The following is a 21,578-nucleotide window of genomic DNA, read 5'->3' on the forward strand; positions in this document are numbered from 1 at the left end:
AAAAAAAAAAAAAAAAAAAATCTATTTGGAGAGAATTAATTTATTTTAGAGAAGATAGCTCTATATTTTTTTTTTTCCTTATGTGGTCTTCCTACATCCTAGTTCCAAAGGAACAAAGAGTGAGTTATGAAATTTTTTGCTAGCGGTTCGGTAGTATGAACACTCCTAATCGGCATACCTGTGTTGGACACTCCTGTCGGACACGATACTTGCCGAACACGCGTTAAAACGTGTTGGACATCTATAATGTCGTGTCTAATTTTTTTCTTTTATTTGGACACACCTTCGGATGGAATCAATTTGAATGTAAGGTGCATGGTGTTAGTTGTTTTATGGCGGAATTTGGTGGGAAAATAAGTTTGAGTTGGGGGCAAATGATGTGTTCTTTAAACGAGTAATTAAATGTCGAAAAAAATTGATTATAAGTTGGGTTTTGGTTTTGAAAACGAGGATGAGTTATAGTCTTATAGAGTTATAGTTAATATCACGTTTTACCTTTATTTATTTAAATTTAATATCATACTTTTTCAAATATAAAATTGTACATATATAACTTAAATATATATTTTATTAAATTTAAATAATGTGTCATGTGTCCTAAATTTTATGGAATAACATGTCACGTGCTCGTGTCCGTTTCGGTGCTAACTAGACTAGTGATAGGAACTAGTATGACCGATTCGATAATAACCCGACCCAAACCCAATAAACTATTGACTTGAAAAGACCTAACTTGTCTAGACCCAATCGGAACCCGTCTACAACCGAAAGGATAGGCTGACCTGATAATATCTCAAACTCGATATAACCCGACTGGACTTGTACCAACCCTAATTGAGTACATAAATTCTCATTTGTGACGGCACATATCCGTCACTCTTGAGTGACGGATACCATTTTACCTCACAAAGTACCCACTTTTTCTCTCTCTGCAACACTATTCATGTGGTCCTCTTTCTCCACTAACCCATTTTGTTACCATTTTATCTCACAAAAAATCCGCCACAAATGGTAACCCGTCACAAGAGAGACCAATTGAATTGAGTAACTCACAGTCCACAGTCCACAGTGCACACCAGTAGAACTGTACACTACTAAAAGACTATGACGGACTAAAAGCTACGATCATTTAATGGTAATTAATGGTAATTTCAGAAATTATTAATCATCTTTCTAAAATTCCCAGAAATTATGATGGAATTTGCTGGATTTCCCATGTGCTCGATTGATTCAATTCCTTGTGGTATACTCCTGTTTCTTCCTTACATTTTTGTATTTATTTAATTGATTATGTAGCATTACTGTAGCACTGAGATGGGTATTTCTGATTTTTAAAATTGCAGTAAAGATATGAACATGATCTGTGAATTGGGTATTTGTTAGATTAGTTAAAGATCTGGAATTTAGATAGTGCATACCAACTGTTTGACGAAATTCCTGTGAAAAAATCATGGGATTTGGGGAAAATGTAGCAAAGATTCAAAGGGGCACAGTTGATAGAATTTCGGAACTTCCGGAATTTATACTACATAGTATTCTATCAAACCTTGATACCAAAGAGGTGGGACGCACTAGTGTGTTGTCTAAGAGGTGGTATGAGGCTTGGTCTTCCGTTCCGGTTTTGAATTTTCGGCTTGAGGACTATAAGGAATATTGGGATTCTTCAGAAAAGTATGGTTTCAGTTTTGATGATGATGTTATTCAGAGTTATCTGGGGTTCATAGATAGGACTATGCAAAGATACGATACTCATAAGTATAGAATAAGGAAACTTGACCTTGAGCTTCCTACGGCAGATAAAAAGATTGAACCTTTGGTTGATAAATGGATAAAGATTGCGGTGCAAAACCAAGTCGAGAATTTATCTATTGGAACCATTTCCCCTTACTCACCAGAGTCACCACACACATCAGAGTCATCAGACTACAGGCTTCCTGAGATTCTATTTCGTGCAAAATCATTGAAACGTTTGTATTGTAGAGACGCTGTGCTGCCATATTATGAGACCATGGAACTTATCTCTCTTGAGGATCTGACTTTAGTCCTGGAAAATGTAGATATCGATATGCTTCAGAGAATTATCACTTTCTGCCCCTTGGTTGAATTTACCACAATAAGTGATCTCGGAAAAATTTCACTCCCATGGCCGAGAAATATGAACGAGGTAATGCAATCTCAATTCAAAGCATCCCCACTTAGAAAGTTGGTTTATCGTGGAGTTTATAGGGTTGTTAAGTGGCCATTTAACATGAATGTGGTTGCATTGAAAAACTTGAGAGAATTGGATATTTCTAGTGCTATTATAACAGATGATATTGTTTCCGAGCTGGCATCTGGGCTTGTAGCGTTAGAAAGCTTAGTATTGGATTCATGCTCAATGCTGAAATGCATTATGATCTCAAGCATTTCGCTGAAGGAACTGCGAATTATAGAGGTCTTCAACTTGATGAAGGTTACAATTGACGCCCCTAACTTGATCGAGTTTGTGTGCAAATGTGAAGTGGGGACCTCTTTATCGTTGATTAGAGTGTCAGATCATTGTAATGCGCAATTCTCCCCATTGGTGAATATGATGACGGATTTCACAACCACTGATTGGCTTATTAAACTAAAGAAGATTCTCAAAGAAACAAAATCCTTCCAGTCTCTTGTGATTCAGTTGCCGAACTCTCTTGAGGTGTGAACTTGTACCTATTTGATGACTTATTTATAATGTTCAAATGTCTTGTGTGCATATGACAAATCATATTATGTGGGCATCTATAGATTGGGCCCGTTGCGGTAGAGGAGGAGGAGCTGAGGAATGTGGTTGCTGGCCCACCATATAAACTTAGAGAGTTAAAGGTGCAAGAATCATATGCTTTCGATTGGGTAGAATTTCTGATTATGGCCCTAGAGGGACTTTTCTTGATTTGCCACCCTGATTCAGTGTCAATAACAACAAGTTCACAAGACTTTTCTGCTGAGGTATGCTTGGTAGTAGTAATAATAGTATGTTATGTTTGATTATATGCTGTTACGGCCTATAAAATTAAATTGACAAGTTTTTTTTTTTTTTGGTGCAAGTAGTTTTATTATCGTGTATATGGGTATAATTGTATAGGTGGAGGGGGCCATAATTCAAAATCCATATCTAAAAAATTGTGGGACTGAAGCACATGACTTGACCAACTCTTAATGGAAAGGAAGGAAAGGGGACGGTGTAAAGCTTTACCCATTGCATCATTACTCTAGGGAGGTGTTGGGTGACTATTACAGTATTACCCCTCTCCTGATAACCTCGTCAAAACTGACTTGACCTCAACCAATTCATACATAAACAGACAATACGAATATGTCCCTTCACTCAACCCGACCCAGTTTGCCCTTAATTTACTTGTCCTAAACGGACCGTTACGTTTAAATGAAAGAATAGACCGTTACGTTTAAATGAAAGAATAGACCGTTACGTTTAAATGAAAGAATAAATTACTTAAAATCAATCCGAATGCGTGTGATGAAGCTACGGGTAGGGCAATCGGGCCATGGTCTGATAGCTCTTATAAATTGTTAGCGTATAGATAACAGATGTGTCTATTTGGCGTCGTGGGGGGACGTTGCATAGCTTTGATAGCTTATAGTGGATAATTGTAGAAGTGGCGTGTTCGACTTTGCTACGCTACATTTTTGCGATTTTTATCTTCTCTTAGTTTAGTAACACACTTAATTTTAAATTTTAATCAGTTTCATAACCTTATAGTTCATTTATCACTCTAAGCAATCCTTTTTTACTCAGATGTGCCTATTAAGGTTTTACTCCCAATTGAAAAATGCTCTTGCCAAATTTATTGTAGTACTGCTTTAAAAGAGTGTTATTGTTCTTTAATTATATGTGTGTGTTTACATAAGATATAAGCTTATAAAATGACTAGTTTTTTAATAAAAACAAAATTTAATCTACAGTTCAATACTAAAAGAATAATACCTCATACGACTTTGTATTCTTCATATGGTATATGAAAAATATTACTTGTACTTTGTAAAATGACTTTTTTATAATGGTAAACAAAAATACCTGATCTATAATTCAACGTCAAGAACACGAAAATAATGAGGTGAGGTTTATGAGAGATTTTACGTTTTTAAAATCTGCCCCTGTGGCTGTATTACTTTTTATTCTGGAAATTTATGAAACCCGGGAAAATATTCGATAAAAGTGGATATGCTATAGCTTTCGAGAAACGATGGAATGAGAAAGCCACCTTAAAGGATAGGTCCCGATTGGAAGAGTCTAGTTTAAAGTTCTGTAAAAATGGGTTATGATATCTTCCAATTCAGGAAAAAATGGAATGTTTTTATATGGAAAGTAATGTCCAAATTCTTACCCTGTTGTTTGGAGATTAAATCACGAAGTTTAGATTGGGACTCTTCATTTCACCTCGAAACACTTGAACATTTATTTAGAGATTGTGAATTTGCTACCAAAATTTAGTTTGGTTCTCAGTTGGGAATCAGAAGTCACAAGGAGGTGGATTACCAATTGGATTTCCTTTCTTCAAAAACTTAAAAATCCATCTAGATTGATTATTTCCTTCGTCGGTGTTTTATGGGGTATTTGTTGTGTAACAGATGACTTGGGTTTTAGGGAAAATAAAGTGGATTCTGGATATATTAGGACTCGCATTGATGGTGGAATGAATATCAGTTAGACAGTTACGAAGCGTGGACTCTAAGAAATAACAAACACTATTCTGCGGATTCTTGTCCCGTGGAAGATCTGGGCTTCGCCTCTAAGGTTGAAATGCACTTCCCGTCTTTGATAGTTGTTGACTTGGGGTGGGGTGATCCATTAGTATTGAAATTAAATGTGATACGGCTTGGTATTGGGACTTCAGGGCAGCCGACCCCAAATCATTTTGGGATGAAGGCTCTGATGTTGTTGTTGTTGTTGTTGCGGCTTGGTATAGGGACTTCAGGCAGCAACGGGTTGGGTAATCTTTGATAGTATGGGTAGTATTTTGATTGAAGCAATTTCTTGGGCAATTGCAAATGGCCACTTCCATATTGATGTTAATTTTGACTGTCTGAATCTGGTTAGTTATATAGAAAAGTCATGAACAAACCTTCAACCATTGTGCACTTGGTTTTTATTCAACGACTCCACCACCATATTAAAAACTTGTGGAATTCTTGGTCGTCTTCTTTATATCGATTGATTTGCTGCAATTTTTATTTTCTTGGTCATCCATCAAAAGTTGAATCCTGAAAATATTAGCCAAAAGCAACACATGTTTGCACTATATATTGCATCATTTTCCGGACTGGATCATCTACCTGAAACTAATACCATGTTTCCATATTTTTTTTGTAGTGGGTCTTGGATAGGCTGAAGCTCAAAGTACAACGCTGGAAACATCCCCTGAAAAGCATTGAAGTTGAAGGTATTGATCGCTCAGGATTACTTTCATATCGACAGCAAATTGAGTACACTTTTAGACTGTCATGGCTCGATCTTTAAGTTATAGAAATCTTAAATGTATGCCCCCCCTTCAACTGTTAAGTTTGGGCTTCTGCCGAGCCTTTGTCAACCATGTTTCATCTTTATTGTAATTAAATGTTCGCTGTGACTGTTTTAAGTCGCGGTATACTGATGTGGTCAAGAGCAAAAAACCATTATGTCATGTGAATTGAGTGTTTGTTGCATTGCAATGGTCATAAAAGAGGGGCTCTTTGTGCTATGGAGCTTGGTCTTCCATTCCTGTTATTCTATACCTCCTTTGTATTTAGAAAAGTTGAAAAACATTAAATTGTTTAAATGGTTGAATAATTAATTCCTGACCTATTTTTTAACTTAGGTCACTCGAAAATTATTTAAATAGTTCCCAACAATTTTTGTTGTTGTGTGTGGTGGTGGTTATATTCTTGACATTGAACTAGACCTCTCAAACTGGTCGATCGGTTGGGTCGGGTCATTGGGTCACCAGTCGGGGCTTTGCCCCTCTTATGTACCAAAAAAAAAAAGAGAGTAAAAATACAAGTAAAAACAATACTAGGATAGTCTTTAACGTCTTCGATTACCATTTTATAAATAAAAAAAATCTCTTAATTAAGCATATCTAATTTTAATATTTTAATCTTAATCAAACATATAATAACGAGACTATTATAAAAATTGAGTTATTTCAATAATTATTTTTGTTATTAAAGACGGTAAAAATTATATAAAATTGATTTTTAAATTGTTATAGCAACTTAAATACTAATACAAATCATTTTTAAAGCATTATTTCAAATATACAGAATAATATATAAATATTAATATTTTAATAAATTCTCGATCAATTTTTAACATCACCCGTCGACCCAATCGTCAAGTTTCAACATTTAACAGGTTATTACAAATTCGGGTCAAATGGGTCACGAGTTTAATTGCTCGGGTCTTCGCCCCCGATTAAATGGTCGGGTTGGGTTGGGTCGGGTTTACGGGTCGAGACGAATTTTAAAAGGTCTAATTCAGATGGGCCTTCCCAGCATCATTAAGAATTTGGAAGTATTGATCTTTGGGCAGTTGGAGGGAAAGATCCACACTTTTAGCGCCAAAAAAAACAAATCATCCGCCATTATAATATACTTGCATTTTCAATATTAATTACCGAGAAACGTCATTAGTTCGTCGAAATTTGACCCAGAAATTATTAATGGATTCAAGTGAATTGAGGGTAGTTTCAATTTAATTTGCATTGGATTTCTGGTATGCTTGTTTGTTTTCTTATCTTCCAATTTTTTTGATTATGTATGGTGCATTACTGTAGAATTAAGTTGTTTGAGATGGGTATTTCAGAATTTTAATTAGTAGTAAAGATATGAGCATGAATTATGAATTGGGTATTTGTTAATTTAGCTAAAAATTAGGAATTTAGATAGTGCATGCCAACTGTTCGACGAAATTCCTGTGAGAAAATCATGGGGTTTGGGGAAACTGTAGCAAAGATGCAAAGGGTTACTATTGATAGAATTTCAGAGCTTCCGGAATTTATCCTGCATACTATTCTCGTGATGCTTGATCCTAAAGAGGCGGGTCGCGCTAGCGTATTGTCTAAGAGGTGGTATGAAGCTTGGTCTTCCATTCCTGTTTTGAATTTTCAGCTTCAATACTTCACTACAAGTATGGAGGTTGATTTTTATGAACGTGGTATGGCTCAACGTTTGATGAGGTTTATAGATAAGACCATGCAAAGATACTTTACGGAGAAGTATAAAATAACAGAGATGTACCTTGCGGTTGCTATAGACGATAAAAAGACAGCAACTTTGGTTGACAAATGGATAATGATTGCAGTGCAAAACCCAATTCAGAAGTTGGAAATCGAGTTTTTTGGTAGATATGACTACATGCTGCCTGAGATTCTATTTTGTGCAAAATCGCTGAAATATTTGAAATGTTCGACCTTTTGTCTGCCTTATTACGAGACTATGGACCTCCCATCCTTAGAATATTTGACTCTAAACCAGGGACTTGTAGATGTGGATATGCTTCATAAAATTATCTCTTTCTGCCCCTTGGTTGAATTATATATGACATCCAGTCGTGACCATGAAAACGATTCACTTCCTTGGATGGGGAAAGTTAATGGGGGAGCCGAAGGCCGGGGTAGTGGAACGATGCAAGCACCTTTGCTTAAAAAGTTTGTTGGTTATGGTTATTGTGCGGGTTTGCTGTCGCACATGGTTGCACTGAAAAGCTTGAAAAAGCTAGAGTTGGAATGTGCTCCTATTACAGATGATATTCTTTCTGAGCTGGTATATGGGCTTGTGGCTTTAGAAACTTTAGTGCTGATTGATTGCTCACCGCTGAAATGCATTAAGATCTCAAGCAATTCACTCAAGCAATTTCGAATTGAAGAGGGCTCGGACTTGATGGAGGTTACAATTGACACTCCTAACTTGCTGGAGTTCTCCTACAACTGTGAAATGGAGATCTCTCTGTCATTGATCAGCGTGCTAGATCATTGTAATGCTCAATTCTGTCCATTGGTGGAGGATTCAGTCAACACAGTTTGGTTTCTGAGGCTAAAGAAGTTTCTCATTGAAATGAACCTCTTTAATTCTCTAGTGATGGACTTGTGGCAAGCTACTGGGGTATGAATTTATGTCAATTTCATGATTTATTTATTATGTCTAATTGCTTTGTGTCCAAATGACAATGTTGTGTATTTCGAGTGGGTGTCATACACTCGTACAGTCATACCTTGTGTAGATATGGTCATATGGATGAAATAATGAAGATTATAAGTTGGCATCTACAGATTGAGGTAGAAATGGACCAATTACGGAATGATGTTACTGGCCCATCATACAAACTCAAAGAGCTAAAGCTGTGTGAAATAAGTGTTTGGGAGTTTAATCGTTTTTACCTGAAGGCCTTTCTGGATGGACTCTTTTGGTGTTGCCACCCTGATGTACTGTCAACAAGATTACACACTTTGGACGCTAATAAGGTATGCTATGTTGCATGGCCGATTGGTAGTTTTCCGCACTGGATCATCTCCTTGGAAGTTGGAACTAATCCTTCATATGTTTCCATATTTTGTTTTATAGTTGATCTTGGATATCCTGAAGCGCAAAGTGCAATGCTGGAAGCATCCCCTAAGAAGCGTTGAAGTTGAAGGTGTCGATTGCTCAAACTTATTCTCGGAATCATCAGATATCGAGGTCAGGTTTAGGCTGTCCTGGTTCTAAGTTGAAGGTGTCGGACCTCTGTTGAGCACTCTGTCTTTTTATTTATTTAATGTTCAGCCTAATATGTCTTTGATAGGTTGGAATATGGCCTGAACGATGGTGTTGTTTGTGCTGACTTATTTACCGGAATATCAGTCATTTAAGTTGTATTGATCCATCAATTATATTCAGCTTACTAAGCTTAGTCTACTTCTTGAGCTTAGAATGTTGGCCACAGAGTTCTTTTGATATAAGGCCTAGTGTGCCATAAACCTTGTACTACTTATCGACCACCCTGTTAACTTGACAGCCTCCCTGATAATGCCATATAGTCGATACCGTGTCTATGCAAAACTGTTTCAAGGAAAATGCGGAGTTGAAATGCCTCGGACCATAATTTAAAGGTAAGTTAACTGCCATGCTACGTGCTTGTATTGGCATGCCGCATGCCTGGGATGCGGAACTTTTGGAAAGGCCCTGATTCTATTACCCTTATTATAGTTTTTATTTCCTTGACTCACTTTTATAGGTCCTTGGGATCCTGGAAGTTGTTGAATCTGACAGACGGGTTGTCATTTGGGTTTAAGGTGGTCAGATGTAGATAACCTGAAGAACGAGCCCCTGCAATCTTCTCTAGGATAACGCCGCCAGTGAAGGTTCCAGTTATGACAGAATGCATGAACTCTATTGCTCTCTGCATGTCATCTCCCTTTTGTGTTTTACCAGCCTGCACATATTTTTTATTCGGTTATGAATTAGTTAACCTGTATGCACGAAACCGTGTTCATGTTGTTTTGTGTTGCATTGAGTTTTTCAGGCACATCGGTAACAAATTTAATTTGGGTATTTGGGAGGCTCCTCTGCTCGAAGGTAAGACATTTTTATTCAGCTTAGCACTATTTCAATGATAAGATGGCATTTTAGGGATCACCAAAACTTGGGAGAGACGTCTCTCAGGAGACTTATTATAATTTAGTCGTCTTTTCGACTGTTGTATCTTTTATGTGTACATTTATGTCTTTTAACTCGTAGAAGTATCTAAAATGAGCACTTGCATTTGTGTAAAATAACATATTTTAAAAATAAACTAGTTTTAACCCATGCAAAATTTGCACGAATTTGCTACTTAAACTTGTTATAAATCCTATTAACCATTTTTCGGTTTTTAACAATCAATCTTACTCGTGTTAATTTTGGGGTGCATGATAAAAATCAAACTATATCAGTTTACTGTCAATTATTTAGTTTTGTATCATTGTATGTATAATGTATATTTTTTATAGTTTGCTAAAATAAAAATTAAAACACAAATTCTCATTGAAGACATGACATATCCGTCACTCTTGAGTGACGGATACCATTTTACCTCATAAAGTACCCACTTTTTCTCTCTCTGCAACACTATTCACGTGGTCCCCTTTCTCCACTAACCCATTTTGTTATCATTTTATCACACAAAATATCCGCCACAAATGGTAACCCGTCACAAGGGAGACCAATTGAAATTAAAAACCCCTTAAATTAAGGAGTAAAAATCATAAGGGGGAAATTAAATGTGATGAATGAACGTGAGTTAGCAAGAAAATAAAGGTGCTTTTCCACCATCACTCCCTAAAAATGAGAAGGCAATCAAAACTCTTTAAAAGTTTTAGCTTTTATAAATAGGTGATGGTTATACTACTTTGTCACAAGTTATGTTACTGACACTTGTTTAGAAGTATCCGACATGGTCACGGGTGCGTGTCCAAGTGTCGCACTCGGCTATTTTTTTTAAAAATTTATATTTTTTGGTCTAAAATGAGGTGTCCAAGTGTCATACCCATGTCCGAGTGTCGAGTGTCGGACACATATATTCGAGAAAATTAGAGGAGGGTCGGAGTAACATAAGTCACGAGCTAAAAAAATTGATTTTTTTATTTATTTAAACTGAATAGTTTGTGTAGACGATTAAATCGGGGATCATTTTAGAAAGTCGCGGCAGACTACCAGTAACTAGCATCATAACACTAGATACCGAAATTTAAAAAATGGTGGTACCACCACCCCTCAACTTTTATCTCCTCATTTCTCTAATATATATAATGAGTATATTTAGTGGGAAGATAAAAGTTGAATGAAGGTACGAGATATGTGAACATAAATATAGCTACCAAATTTGAGTGTCACAAATTCTCACTTGTGACGGGTGATACGGGTCAAGTAAAATTCACATGGCTTTATAAGAAAAATCATTTGTGATTTCTTATGCACTTTAATTATTGTCTTATCTAATCATATGGTAATACTTAATCCGTTACAAGCTTGTGACAAATATTCATCACTAGGAGCATTCCAATTTAGAATCAACATATTTCTTGCTACGAGTTAAGAAAGCGGTTTCTTTTTCAAAGCGAACATCTTGTAAATTGTAAAGATCACTTTGGAAAAAGAAGATCAAAAGTTACGGGCTTAACATCTCAAATACTGTAGTTTCAGAAATTATTAGCAATCTCTCAAAAATTGCCAGAAATTATGATGGAATTTTCTTGATTTCCCATGTGATCGATTAATTCAAATCCTTGTGGTATACTCCTTATATTTTCTTATCTTCCTTTTTTTGATTTGATTTGATTATGTTGCACAACTGTAATACTGAGATGGTTATTTCTGATTTTTAAATTGTTGTGAAGATGATGAACATGAACTGTGAGTTGGGTATTTATTAGATTAGTTAAAAATCCGGAATTTTAGTTAGTGCATACCAACTGTTTGACGAAATTCCTGTGAGAAAATCATGATATTTGGGGAAAATGTAGCAAAGATGCGAAGGGGTACAGTTGATAGAATTTCGGAGCTCCCGGAGTTTATTTTACATAATATTCTCTCAAACCTCGATACCAAAGAGGCGGTTCGCGCTAGCGTGTTGTCTAAGACGTGGTATCAAGCTTGGTCTTCTATTCCTGTTTTGGGTTTTCGGCTTCAAGATTATAAGAAGCCATGTTTGAATTGGACAATGAATTATGGTTTCGTGGTTCACGATGAGGATATTCGAAGTTATATGAGGTTCGTAGATAGGACTATGCAAAGATACGATACTCAGAAGTATAAAATAAGGAAACTTCACCTTGAGATTCCTATGGCGGATGAAAAGATCAAACTTTTGGCTGATAAATGCATAAGGATTGCGGTGCAAAACCAAGTCGAGGAGTTATTTATTGAAACTATTTCCCCTTGCTCACCGAACACACCATACTACAGGCTTCCTGAGGTTTTATTTCGTGCAAAATCACTGAAAGATTTGCATTGTAGGAATGTTGTGCTGCCATATTATGAGACCATGCAACTCATCTCTCTCGAGTATCTGACTTTATTAGGGATGTCAATTTCACCCGCATCTATCAAAATCCGATCCACCCGATCCTAAAAGATGGATGAAAACCCGATTTAAATGGATGGTGGATGGATGACGGATGAAACGGATGTGGATGACGGATGGGTTGGATGAAGAAATTCCACCCGCCATCCACCCGCCATCCATCCATCACCCGATTTTATTATTTTTTATTTAATTTTTTTTTACATATAAGACATTATTAAGATATAAAATATTTAAATTTTCATATTTTTCTACTCTCAATATAAATATTTTGTAAGCCTACCCACTAGAAAGTTAAACTAAATTAATTATCTAACTTTATCTTTGTAGAGGAAAAAAATCATCATTTTTTTAAACTTGAAATTATAAATGCACAACACCCGTTTATCACCCGATCCACCCGTTTCATCCATGGATGATGGATGGATGGATGACGGATGATATGTTTCACGGATGACGGACGGGTTGGATGAGATTTTAAAAAGACGGATGGATGACGGATGAGGCTTCACCCGACCCGAACCCGATCCATTGACATCCCTAGACTTTATTCCTAGACACTGCAGATACGGATCTGCTCCAGAGAATTATCTGTTTCTGCCCTTTGGTTGAATTCACTACATCCGCTGACCTTGAAAACGTTTCACTTCCATGGAAAAGAAAGGTGAACTACGGAGCTGATTTTTTGGGTACTGAAATAATGCAATCTAAACTCACAATATCCCCGCTTAGAAAGTTCGTTTATCATGGATTTAATAGGGGTGTTACGCGGCCATTGAACATGAATGTGGTTGCATTGAAGAACTTGAGAGAGTTGGTGATTGTTAGGGCTGCTATAACAGATGATATTGTTTCTGAGCTGGCATATGGGCTTGTAGCGTTAGAAAGCTTAGTATTGGCTTCATGCTCTATGCTGAAATGCATTATGATCTCAAGCATTTCGCTGAAGCAACTTCGAATAGAAGAGGTCTTAGAGTTGGTGGAGGTTACAATTGACACCCCTAACTTGATCGAGTTTTGGTACTGCTGTAAAGTGGAGACCTGTTTGTCATTGTTCAAAGTGTTAAGTCATCATAATGCGAAATTCTCCCTATTGGTGAATACGATGAATGATTCCATCACCACTGATTGGCTTGTTAAGCTAAAGAAGATTCTCGAAGAAACAAACTTCTTCCAATCTCTAGTGATTGAGTTGTCTGACTCTCTTGAGGTATGAACTTGTACCCAATTGATGACTTATTTATTACGTTCAATCGTCTTGTGTCCATATAACAAATCATAGTTGTATTTGATCGTGTGTTTACGAGTGAGGGTCATACAATCTTACCTAGTGTAACTATAGATGAACATAATGATGATTATGTTGGCATCTATAGATTGAGGTAGAGAAGGATCAGCTGAGGAATGTGGTAACTGGCCCGCCATATAAACTCAGAGAGTTGCGCGAGACACATGCTTGGGATTGTCAAGAATCTCCGCTTACGGCCCTAGATGGACTTTTCTGGATTTGCCATCCTGATGTACTGTCAATAACAACAAGTTTACAGAATTTTTCTGCTGAGGTATGCTACAGTAGTACTTCAAAGGAATAATAGTATGTTATGTTTGATATATGCTGTTTCGGCCTAATAAATTAAATTGACAAGTTTTATTATCGTGTATATGGAGTATAGCTGTATAGGTGATGGGGGCCATAATTCAAAATCCCTCTCTCAAAATTGTGGGACTAGAGCACTTGACTTGACTTGACTCGACACATAATTCAAATTCGTATATCTTCAACCATTATGCAAATAATTCCATTCAATGGCCATCCACCATATCAAAACAACAAAACTCGTGGATTTCTTTGTTGGTCTTTTTGTTTTTTATGGACTGTATGCATAGGTAAAATTTTATTCGAGCTGAAATGAGTATAGTGTTTTTTGCCTTGCCTATTTAACGAGTAGTAAAATCCAGGAGATTGCTTTGGTGCGATTTTATTTTCTTAGTCATCCATCAATCTTGAATTCTGAAAGTAATTATAGCCAAATGCAACATGTTTTTCACTGTATACTGCATAATTTTAAAACTAATCCTTCTTATGTTTCTATATATTGTTTTTATAGTCGATCTTGAATTTCCTGAAGCGCAAGGTAGAATGCTGGAGGCATCCCCTGAAGAGCATTGAAGTTGAAAGTATCGATGAATCTAGCTTACTCTCGGATCCAACGGAAATTGAGTTCAGGTTTCGATTGTCGTGGCACTAAGTTTAGCTTATACAAATCTCAAATGTATGTGCCTTCTAACGTTTCATCCTTTTTTTTTGTGTGTTAAATGTTCAATTTGTCTTTTTACCATGACATTGTATCATTGTATTGGCCGTGATCATGGTGAGGCCGACATTTTGATCATATGTGTGTCCTTAATGCTTCTTTTGACGGCATGCGGTAAAGATTGAAAGACTACTTTAATAGCCACAAAATTCCTTTTAATAAAGCCTTATCAGATTGTATTCCGACGTTGTGATGCTCAAACTCGCCTAATCACCTCATTGTAGCCACAAAAAAATGGACGAGTCGGGTCTATGGGTCGAGTCGGTTTGAAAGGTCTAAGTGAAGATGTACCTTCCAAACTCTAAGGCACAAGCATCATTGGTTTGAAACAATAAGACGAGAGTTTGAGACCATTTTAAAGCCAAATGTGACCATTTTTGAAAAACAAGTTACCATAAGTGGTAACACTAATTAAGCCGGGGACCATTGTGTTTACATTTGACTTGAAATAATTACAAAATCCCGTCTTTTTGGTAAGACGGATATGGTCGTCTGAAATAAGAATTTGTGAAGATACACACTTTTAGCGCCAAAGAAAACAAATCATCTCCAGTAGTTTGTCGAGAATCGAGATTTGACCCAGAAATTATTAAGGGATTCTAATGATTTAGGTAATATACATTGGAAATTTCTGGGTTTCTCGTGTGCCATTGTTTCAAATTACTCTGGTATGCTCTTATGTTTTCTTATCTTCCATTTTTTTTTTTTTTGATTTTGTATAGTGCATTACTGTAGAATTAAGTTGTTTGAGATTGGTATTTCAGAAATTTAATTAGTAAGTAAGATTTGAACATGAATTATGAATTGGGTATTTGTTAATTTAGCTAAAAATTAGGAATTTAGATAGTGCGCGCCAACTGTTTGACGAAATTCCATACTGTGGAAGTATCATGTGGCTCTTCTTATCAAACCAGTCAAGATCATCTGTCCCATTATCGGGTCCCATAATTTGCACACCATATGAAATAGTTCTCTCATTAATATCAACATTTACAAATGCTCATAAAATCATTTTTAATTGTTTCAATGATTATTAAATATTTATCCTACACATTGATTCAAAATCTACCTTCCATTATCTTGTGGGAAATTTAACCCAGAAAATCTGAAGGGAATCAAGTGAATAGAGGATAGTTTAAGTTAATAAACCCTTGAATTTCTGGGTTTCAATTGTTTCAAATCATTCTGGTATACTCTAATTTTTTGTTTTCATTATGATGCGTAAATGTAGAATTTTTAGTTGTGTGAGATGGTTATTTCAGAATTTTAATTGTTAGCAAAGATATAAACTGGATCTGTGAATTGGGTATTTGTTAGATTAACCGAAGATTAGGAATTTAGATAGCGTACTCCAATTTTTTTGTCGAAATTCCTTTGAAATAATCATGATGGTGGCAAAGATGCAGAAGGGTACAGTTGATAGAATTTCGGGGCTTCCGGGTTTCATCTTGCATACTATTCTCTCAATGTTTGATACTAAAGAGGCGGGTCGCGCTAGCGTATTGTCTAAGAGGTGGTATGGAGCTTGGTCTTCCATTCCGGTTTTGGATTTTCAGTATCAATATTTTCAGAAATGTGAGGATAGGCCTTACATGTATGATGAGGACATGTTTGAACGTTTTGTAGGGTTCATAGATAAGACCATGCAAAGATACCTTACAAAGAAGTATAGAATAACAGAAATGTACCTTGACATTGCTCTACCTTATGAAAAGCGAGAAACTTCGATTGACAAATGGATAATGATTGCGGTGCAAAACCAAATTCAGAAGTTGGAAATCAAGATTGTTGTTCTAAATAGATATGATTACAGCCACAGGCTGCCTGAGATTCTATTTTGTGCGAAGTCGCTGAAATATTTGAAATGTTTGAAAGTTGAGCTGCCTTATTATGAGACTATGGAGCTCACCTCTCTCAAGTATTTGACTCTAGAACGGGGAGCTGTAAATGTGGATATGCTTCAAAGAATTATCTCTTTCTGTCCCTTGATTGAATTAGATGTTACATCCATTCACGACCTTGAAGAGGATTCACTTTCTTGTATGGGAAAAGTTAATGGGGGAGACGAGGGCCGGGGTAGTGGAACGATGCAAGCACCATCGCTTCAAAAGTTTGTTGGTTATGGTTATTTTGCGGGTTTGCTGCCGCACATGGTTGCACTGAAAAACTTGAAAAAGCTGGAGTTTGATTGTGCTCCTGTTACAGATGATATTCTTTCTGAGCTGGTATATGTGCTTGTAGCTTTAGAAACTTTAGTGCTGATTGGTTGCTCAACGCTGGAATGCATTAAGATCTCAAGCAATTCACTCACGCAGTTACGAATTGAAGAGGGCTTCCACTTGATGAAGGTTACAATTGACACTCCTAACTTGCTCGAGTTCTCGTACAACTGTGAAATGGAGACCTCTCTGTCATTGATCAGCGTGCTAGATCATTGTAATGCCCGATTCTTTCCATCTGTGAAGGATTAAGTCAACACAGTTTGGTTTGTGAAGCTAAAGAAGTTTCTCATTGAAATGAACATCTTTAATTCTCTAGTGATGGACTTGTGTCATGCTACTGGGGTACAAATTTATGTCCATTTCATGATTTATTTATTACGCCTAGTTGTTTTGTGTCCAAGTGACACGTAGTGGTATCACCGTGGGTATTTTTCGAGTGGGTGTCATACACTCGTACAGTCATACCTTGTTTAGATATGGATGAAATAATGATGATTATATGTTGGCATCTACAGATTGAGGTAGATGTGGACAAACTGCAGAATGATGTTACTGGCCCTTCATACAAACTCAAAGAGCTAAAGCTGTGTGAAAAAAATGCTTAGAGGTTTGAAGAATCTTTACTGAGGCCCTTTCTGGATGGACTCTTTTGCTGTTGCCACCCTGATGTACTGTCAACAAGATTACGGAATGTGGCCACTCATAAGGTATGCTATGTTGCATTGTCGATTGGTAGATTTCCGGACTGGATCATCTCCCTGGAACTAATCTTTCAAATGTTTCCATATTTTGTTTTATAGCTGATCTTGAATATTCTGAAGCACAAAGTGCAATGCTGGAAGCATCCTCTAAGAAGCGTTGAAGTTGAAGGTGTCGATTGCTCAGAATTATTCTCGGAATCATCAGATATTGAGGTCAGTTTTAGGCTGTCCTGGTTCTAATTTGAAGGCGTTGGACCTCTGTTGAGCACTCTATCTTTTTATTTTTTTAATGTTCAGCGTAATATGTCTTTGATGGATTGCAATAAGGCCTGAACGATGGTGTTGTTTGTGCCGACTTATTTACCGGGATATTAATCATTATTGGTCTATAATCAATTATATTCCGCTTAGTCTACTTCTTGACTTATGTGTCTATACTGGTTATTTAAATTTTAAACTTTTGTGGAGGTTTTTAGAATGTTGGCCACAAAGTTCCTTTTGATATACGGCCTAGTGTAAAATTTCCATACTGTGGTGTTTGGAATCACCTAAGAACCTTGCCGCACATGCGTCAACACGACACGACGTAATGGGGTGCAGACACGGAGAGTGGTCAGATTTGGCATGTTTGCTGCTTGGACTCAGGTACGCTAAAATGACCCTAACCAAACTAGTCCATCCCATACCTGACATACTGATTTGCCTGGTGTACACGGATGTGTGTCATTTGAGAGTGTTGCATGATCTTGTAACGGCCATAATGTGCAAATATAATGAAACAATTACTCCGTACATATATGATATAACTCACCTATACAGGAGGATCTTGTGGTCTAATACTAAAAACCGGATGTTTGTATCATTTATTTTGAAATAGGTTATCTGTATGATGAAAATTGTGTTGACTAAACCACATAAAGAATGTTATGCATAGAAGCAAATTTTGTGAATTGTTGGGCTAAACAAAGAATCATGTCTCTATCTCTTCCTATTGAATTTCATCGTCTCCGTGCTAAAATCCTCAGTCCCATATATCTGCACATCATAAGAAATAAATAATTTCTCATTAGCATTTATAGAGGCTGATGAGAAACATTAGAAATTTGGCAAATACTTGAAATATTGATCCTTGACATTGATTCGAAATATACCTTCCAAGCATCATTACAGTGGCTTGAGGATTAGTTCCAGGTGAGTCGTAAAAGGTCGATCCATCAATAACCCTTAAACCTAGAGTGCCATAAACCTTGTATTCCTTATCGACCACCCTGTTAACTTGACAGCCTCCATGATAATGCCATATAGTCAATACTGTGTCTATGCAAAACTGCTCCAAGGAAAATGCAGAGTTGAAATGCCTCGGACGATAATTTAAAGGTAAGTTAACTGCCATGCTTATAAGTGCTTGTATCGGCATGCCTGGGATACGAAACCTTTGGAAAGGCCCTGATTCTATTACACTTATTATGGTTTTTATTCCTTTGACGCACTTTTCTAGGTCCTCAGGATCCTGGAAGTAGTTGAATCTGACAGACGGGTTGTCATTTGGATTCAAGGTGGTCAGATGTAGATAACCTGAAGAACGAGGTCCTGCAATCTTCTCTAGGATAACGCCGCCAGTGAAGGTTCCATTTATGACAGAATGCATGAACTCTATTGCTCTCTGCATGTCATCTCCCTTTTGCGTTTGGCCCGCCTGCACATTTTGTTTTATTCGATTATGAATTAGTCACACCTGTATGCACGAAACCGTGCTCATGTTGCTTTGTGATGCATCGAGTTTATCAGGTATACCAGTACAAAAAAATTCTAATTTGGGTATTTGGGGAGGCTACTCTGCTCGAAGGTAAGACATTTTTATTCAATTTAACAAGATGGCATTTTAGGATGATTTAGTCAAGTTGATAACTGTTTACTGAGTAATTAATTTAAACTGTGGTCAGGAATTAAAATATTCAATGAATGATTAAATATTTCCAAACCTCTAACCTGTGAACTCATCATGTCAGCAGCAGACGGAAGATTCTGCATGAACGCACCAGTATAAGTTGAACCACTTGCAGCTTCAATGAAACTATCATACTCCGTAATGCCTACAGCTTGGATTAGGGAAGTCTCGACACCAGTAGGCGAAGGAATGAAGATGGCATTCATTGGATTATCAGACATCCCTTGCCCAACCTGGGGCTGGTCCACCATTATCTCAATTCCGTGTAACATAAGCTCAGTAGCCGGCCCTATCCCGCTTAACATAAGCATTTGAGGGCTCCCAAGTGCGCCCGCTGATAAAATCACCTCATTTTTAGGTCCAGGTCGTAGTAATGCTTTGTGCAGAACTCCGTATGAATCCCTGAACAGGACACCGTAAGCTCTTGGTTTCACCAGCTCTGCATCGATCAATAGTATAGGTTAAGCCCTTGACAAAGCCTCGCTCTACGTGTATATTTTTATTGGGTGATTAATATATTTACTAACCTTTCTTGCTGAACAAAATCTTTTGAGCTGTTGCATAGAGATAAACAGTAGCACGGCGGGGATCTGCATACTCTAACAAGTCAGCAGCTGTATGCCGGCGACCTTGCCTATCAAAGATGGTCCCACCAAATTTAGTCCCGGGAATGTGGTCGTACGTGAACCCATTATAGGGCTTTACTCCAGCCTCTAGCAGTCCGTTTTTTATCGCTGTTTGGAACTGGACCATTGAAGGCTCAAAAGCCACCTTCTTTTCCACCCACTCATATGACTTATTCACAACCCCATAATCCATCCCTGCTTTAGCCACAAACTCCGGTGGAGCGCGGGTGTAGAATCCGGCATTGATGGCGGATCCTCCCCCCAAGACCCGAGCTCGAGCATTGACGACTCCATCTTCAGAAACAAATCTTTGTGCTGGTGAAGTTGGTGAGACATTTTCCAGGTTTGCTGCAAATGAGCCTATTTCTTCTATGTTCTTGTTTCCGTAGGGGGATCCTCCGCGTTCTAGAAGCAAGACCGTTGCACCGTTGGAGAGAGTGGCAGTCAGTGAACACCCTGCAGTTCCGCCCCCTATAACAATGTAATCAAAGTATCCGATTGGTGGGGCCAATGTTGCTGGTTTAACAAAAGAGTAGTATGGAGCTGCAACAACAAAGAGGAAGATTAGATTTTGCTCTTCCCGTCTCAGTCATTTCTTTACCTTTTATATTCACTGTGAGGAGTATTAGAATCAAAGGTAAACAAATAATTGAGACGGAGGGAGTATGATTTATAAAACCGACTTTACATGTTAGAATTTGAAAAATCTCTTAATATTTTCTTTTTCTTGCAAATTGATAACTTTTATAAAAGAAAATATTGTCACACAAATTGCTCTGAGGCTCTAATGAATTTATAAAAGTTTTATGCAAATGCAGGAGTCGATGAACGAGAAGCGTACTGCAAAAAAAACTCAGAAGAGTACCTTTATCAGCTGAACAAGAAACATAGAAGATTGAAAATCCAAGAACTGAAGCAAAAACAATCCGCCAACGATCATTATCCATGACCTAATTATTGGAGCTTTGTTTTGAGAAGAAACAAGAAGATATACAATTATCAACTGCTCGTCTTTTAAATACTTCAAAATCTCTAGGAAATTTCAGGTACAAAGATCTTCTCTTAGCCTTACAAAATGCTGTTACTGTTCAACAACATTTAGCCAGTTCAACCTAATCATATAAAGATTGCAATATATCATCAAAATTATAGCTTAGCGTGTTTTACTGCGTATAGAACTCCGTTTAGCTCATTTAAAATTGCCCTGTTAATCCAAACAAGGGTATTGTTGTATACAAGTAGTATGCGACCTTTTTATCTCGCTACAGACGAGAGCATTTGATGCATCGGATTATATTGTTGATCAGTAACTTAATGAAACCATTTATTGCAGCAAAATGGTGGTCCATTTCTTCGGGTTTTGTTTAGCTCTTTACTTCGAACACTTGCATGATTAACCCAAGTCAAGTGTTCCTGACGGATGTGTTGCGTGTGTGAGTGTGACTGTAAGGACCGCTTCTCCTGCGAGAGCTTATATACATTGTATAGTACTTCATTACTCCATATCTAGTTCTCGGCTTTTTTACTGTAGAAAAGGCCGCAAGGACACTTTTGATGTTGACGAGTTTTGAACCGTGTTCATGTGCATTAATATTCGTTGACTATCCGACTTTAGCAGCTAAGGTGTCCGTAATGTCCGACACGACGACGAGTTGAGATCACCTGTCCCTATAACTTCATATTGTGTAATTATTGTGTAATTGTTATAGGGACA

At 37.2% G+C, this 21,578-nt stretch overlaps 5 protein-coding genes across 14 annotated transcripts; 4 read left to right on the top strand and 1 right to left on the bottom strand.

Annotated features, from left to right (window-relative positions):
• Positions 1–893: 893 nt before the first annotated feature.
• Positions 894–5,732, top strand: LOC141606710 (uncharacterized). Its single transcript, XM_074425958.1, has 4 exons — positions 894–1,243; positions 1,344–2,677; positions 2,767–2,967; positions 5,351–5,732. Exons 2-4 carry the CDS (start codon positions 1,451–1,453, stop codon positions 5,495–5,497), a joined length of 1,575 nt encoding a protein of 524 aa, XP_074282059.1. The 5' UTR covers positions 894–1,243; positions 1,344–1,450; the 3' UTR covers positions 5,498–5,732.
• Positions 5,733–6,478: 746 nt separating this feature from the next.
• LOC141606712 (F-box/FBD/LRR-repeat protein At1g78750-like) lies at positions 6,479–8,885 on the top strand. Of its 2 annotated transcripts, none has more exons than XM_074425961.1 (3): positions 6,479–8,118; positions 8,400–8,477; positions 8,578–8,885. In XM_074425961.1, the coding sequence occupies exons 1-3, from the start codon at positions 6,907–6,909 to the stop codon at positions 8,716–8,718; spliced, it is 1,431 nt and encodes a 476-aa protein (XP_074282062.1). In that variant the 5' UTR covers positions 6,479–6,906; the 3' UTR covers positions 8,719–8,885. The 2 variants fall into 2 exon arrangements, with proteins under 2 accessions (XP_074282062.1, XP_074282061.1); XM_074425960.1 differs by having other exon boundaries at positions 6,481–8,118; positions 8,286–8,477.
• Positions 8,886–10,107: 1,222 nt separating this feature from the next.
• On the top strand, positions 10,108–21,478 carry LOC141606714 (putative F-box protein At1g49610). 9 transcript variants are annotated; one of them, XM_074425968.1, is made up of 10 exons: positions 10,109–11,260; positions 11,367–13,262; positions 13,429–13,614; positions 14,161–15,035; positions 15,994–16,931; positions 17,105–17,296; positions 17,390–17,503; positions 18,789–19,136; positions 19,303–20,910; positions 21,198–21,478. In XM_074425968.1, the coding sequence occupies exons 2-4, from the start codon at positions 12,753–12,755 to the stop codon at positions 14,299–14,301; spliced, it is 837 nt and encodes a 278-aa protein (XP_074282069.1). In that variant the 5' UTR covers positions 10,109–11,260; positions 11,367–12,752; the 3' UTR covers positions 14,302–15,035; positions 15,994–16,931; positions 17,105–17,296; positions 17,390–17,503; positions 18,789–19,136; positions 19,303–20,910; positions 21,198–21,478. The 9 variants fall into 9 exon arrangements, with proteins under 9 accessions (XP_074282068.1, XP_074282071.1, XP_074282069.1 ...); XM_074425967.1 differs by having other exon boundaries at positions 10,108–13,262; positions 14,161–14,325; XM_074425966.1 differs by having other exon boundaries at positions 10,109–13,262.
• On the top strand, positions 11,471–12,100 carry LOC141608781 (F-box/FBD/LRR-repeat protein At5g56420-like). The gene has a single exon (XM_074428124.1). It carries the CDS (start codon positions 11,471–11,473, stop codon positions 12,098–12,100), a length of 630 nt encoding a protein of 209 aa, XP_074284225.1.
• LOC141606711 (protein HOTHEAD-like) lies at positions 18,034–20,949 on the bottom strand. Its single transcript, XM_074425959.1, has 5 exons — positions 20,730–20,949; positions 19,766–20,407; positions 19,280–19,677; positions 18,442–18,986; positions 18,034–18,325 (listed from the first exon to the last, which is right to left on the bottom strand). Exons 1-5 carry the CDS (start codon positions 20,809–20,811, stop codon positions 18,289–18,291), a joined length of 1,704 nt encoding a protein of 567 aa, XP_074282060.1. The 5' UTR covers positions 20,812–20,949; the 3' UTR covers positions 18,034–18,288.
• Positions 21,479–21,578: the final 100 nt, after the last annotated feature.

Source organism: Silene latifolia, chromosome 10 (genome assembly GCF_048544455.1).
Source record: "Silene latifolia isolate original U9 population chromosome 10, ASM4854445v1, whole genome shotgun sequence".
NCBI lineage: Eukaryota > Viridiplantae > Streptophyta > Magnoliopsida > Caryophyllales > Caryophyllaceae > Silene > Silene latifolia.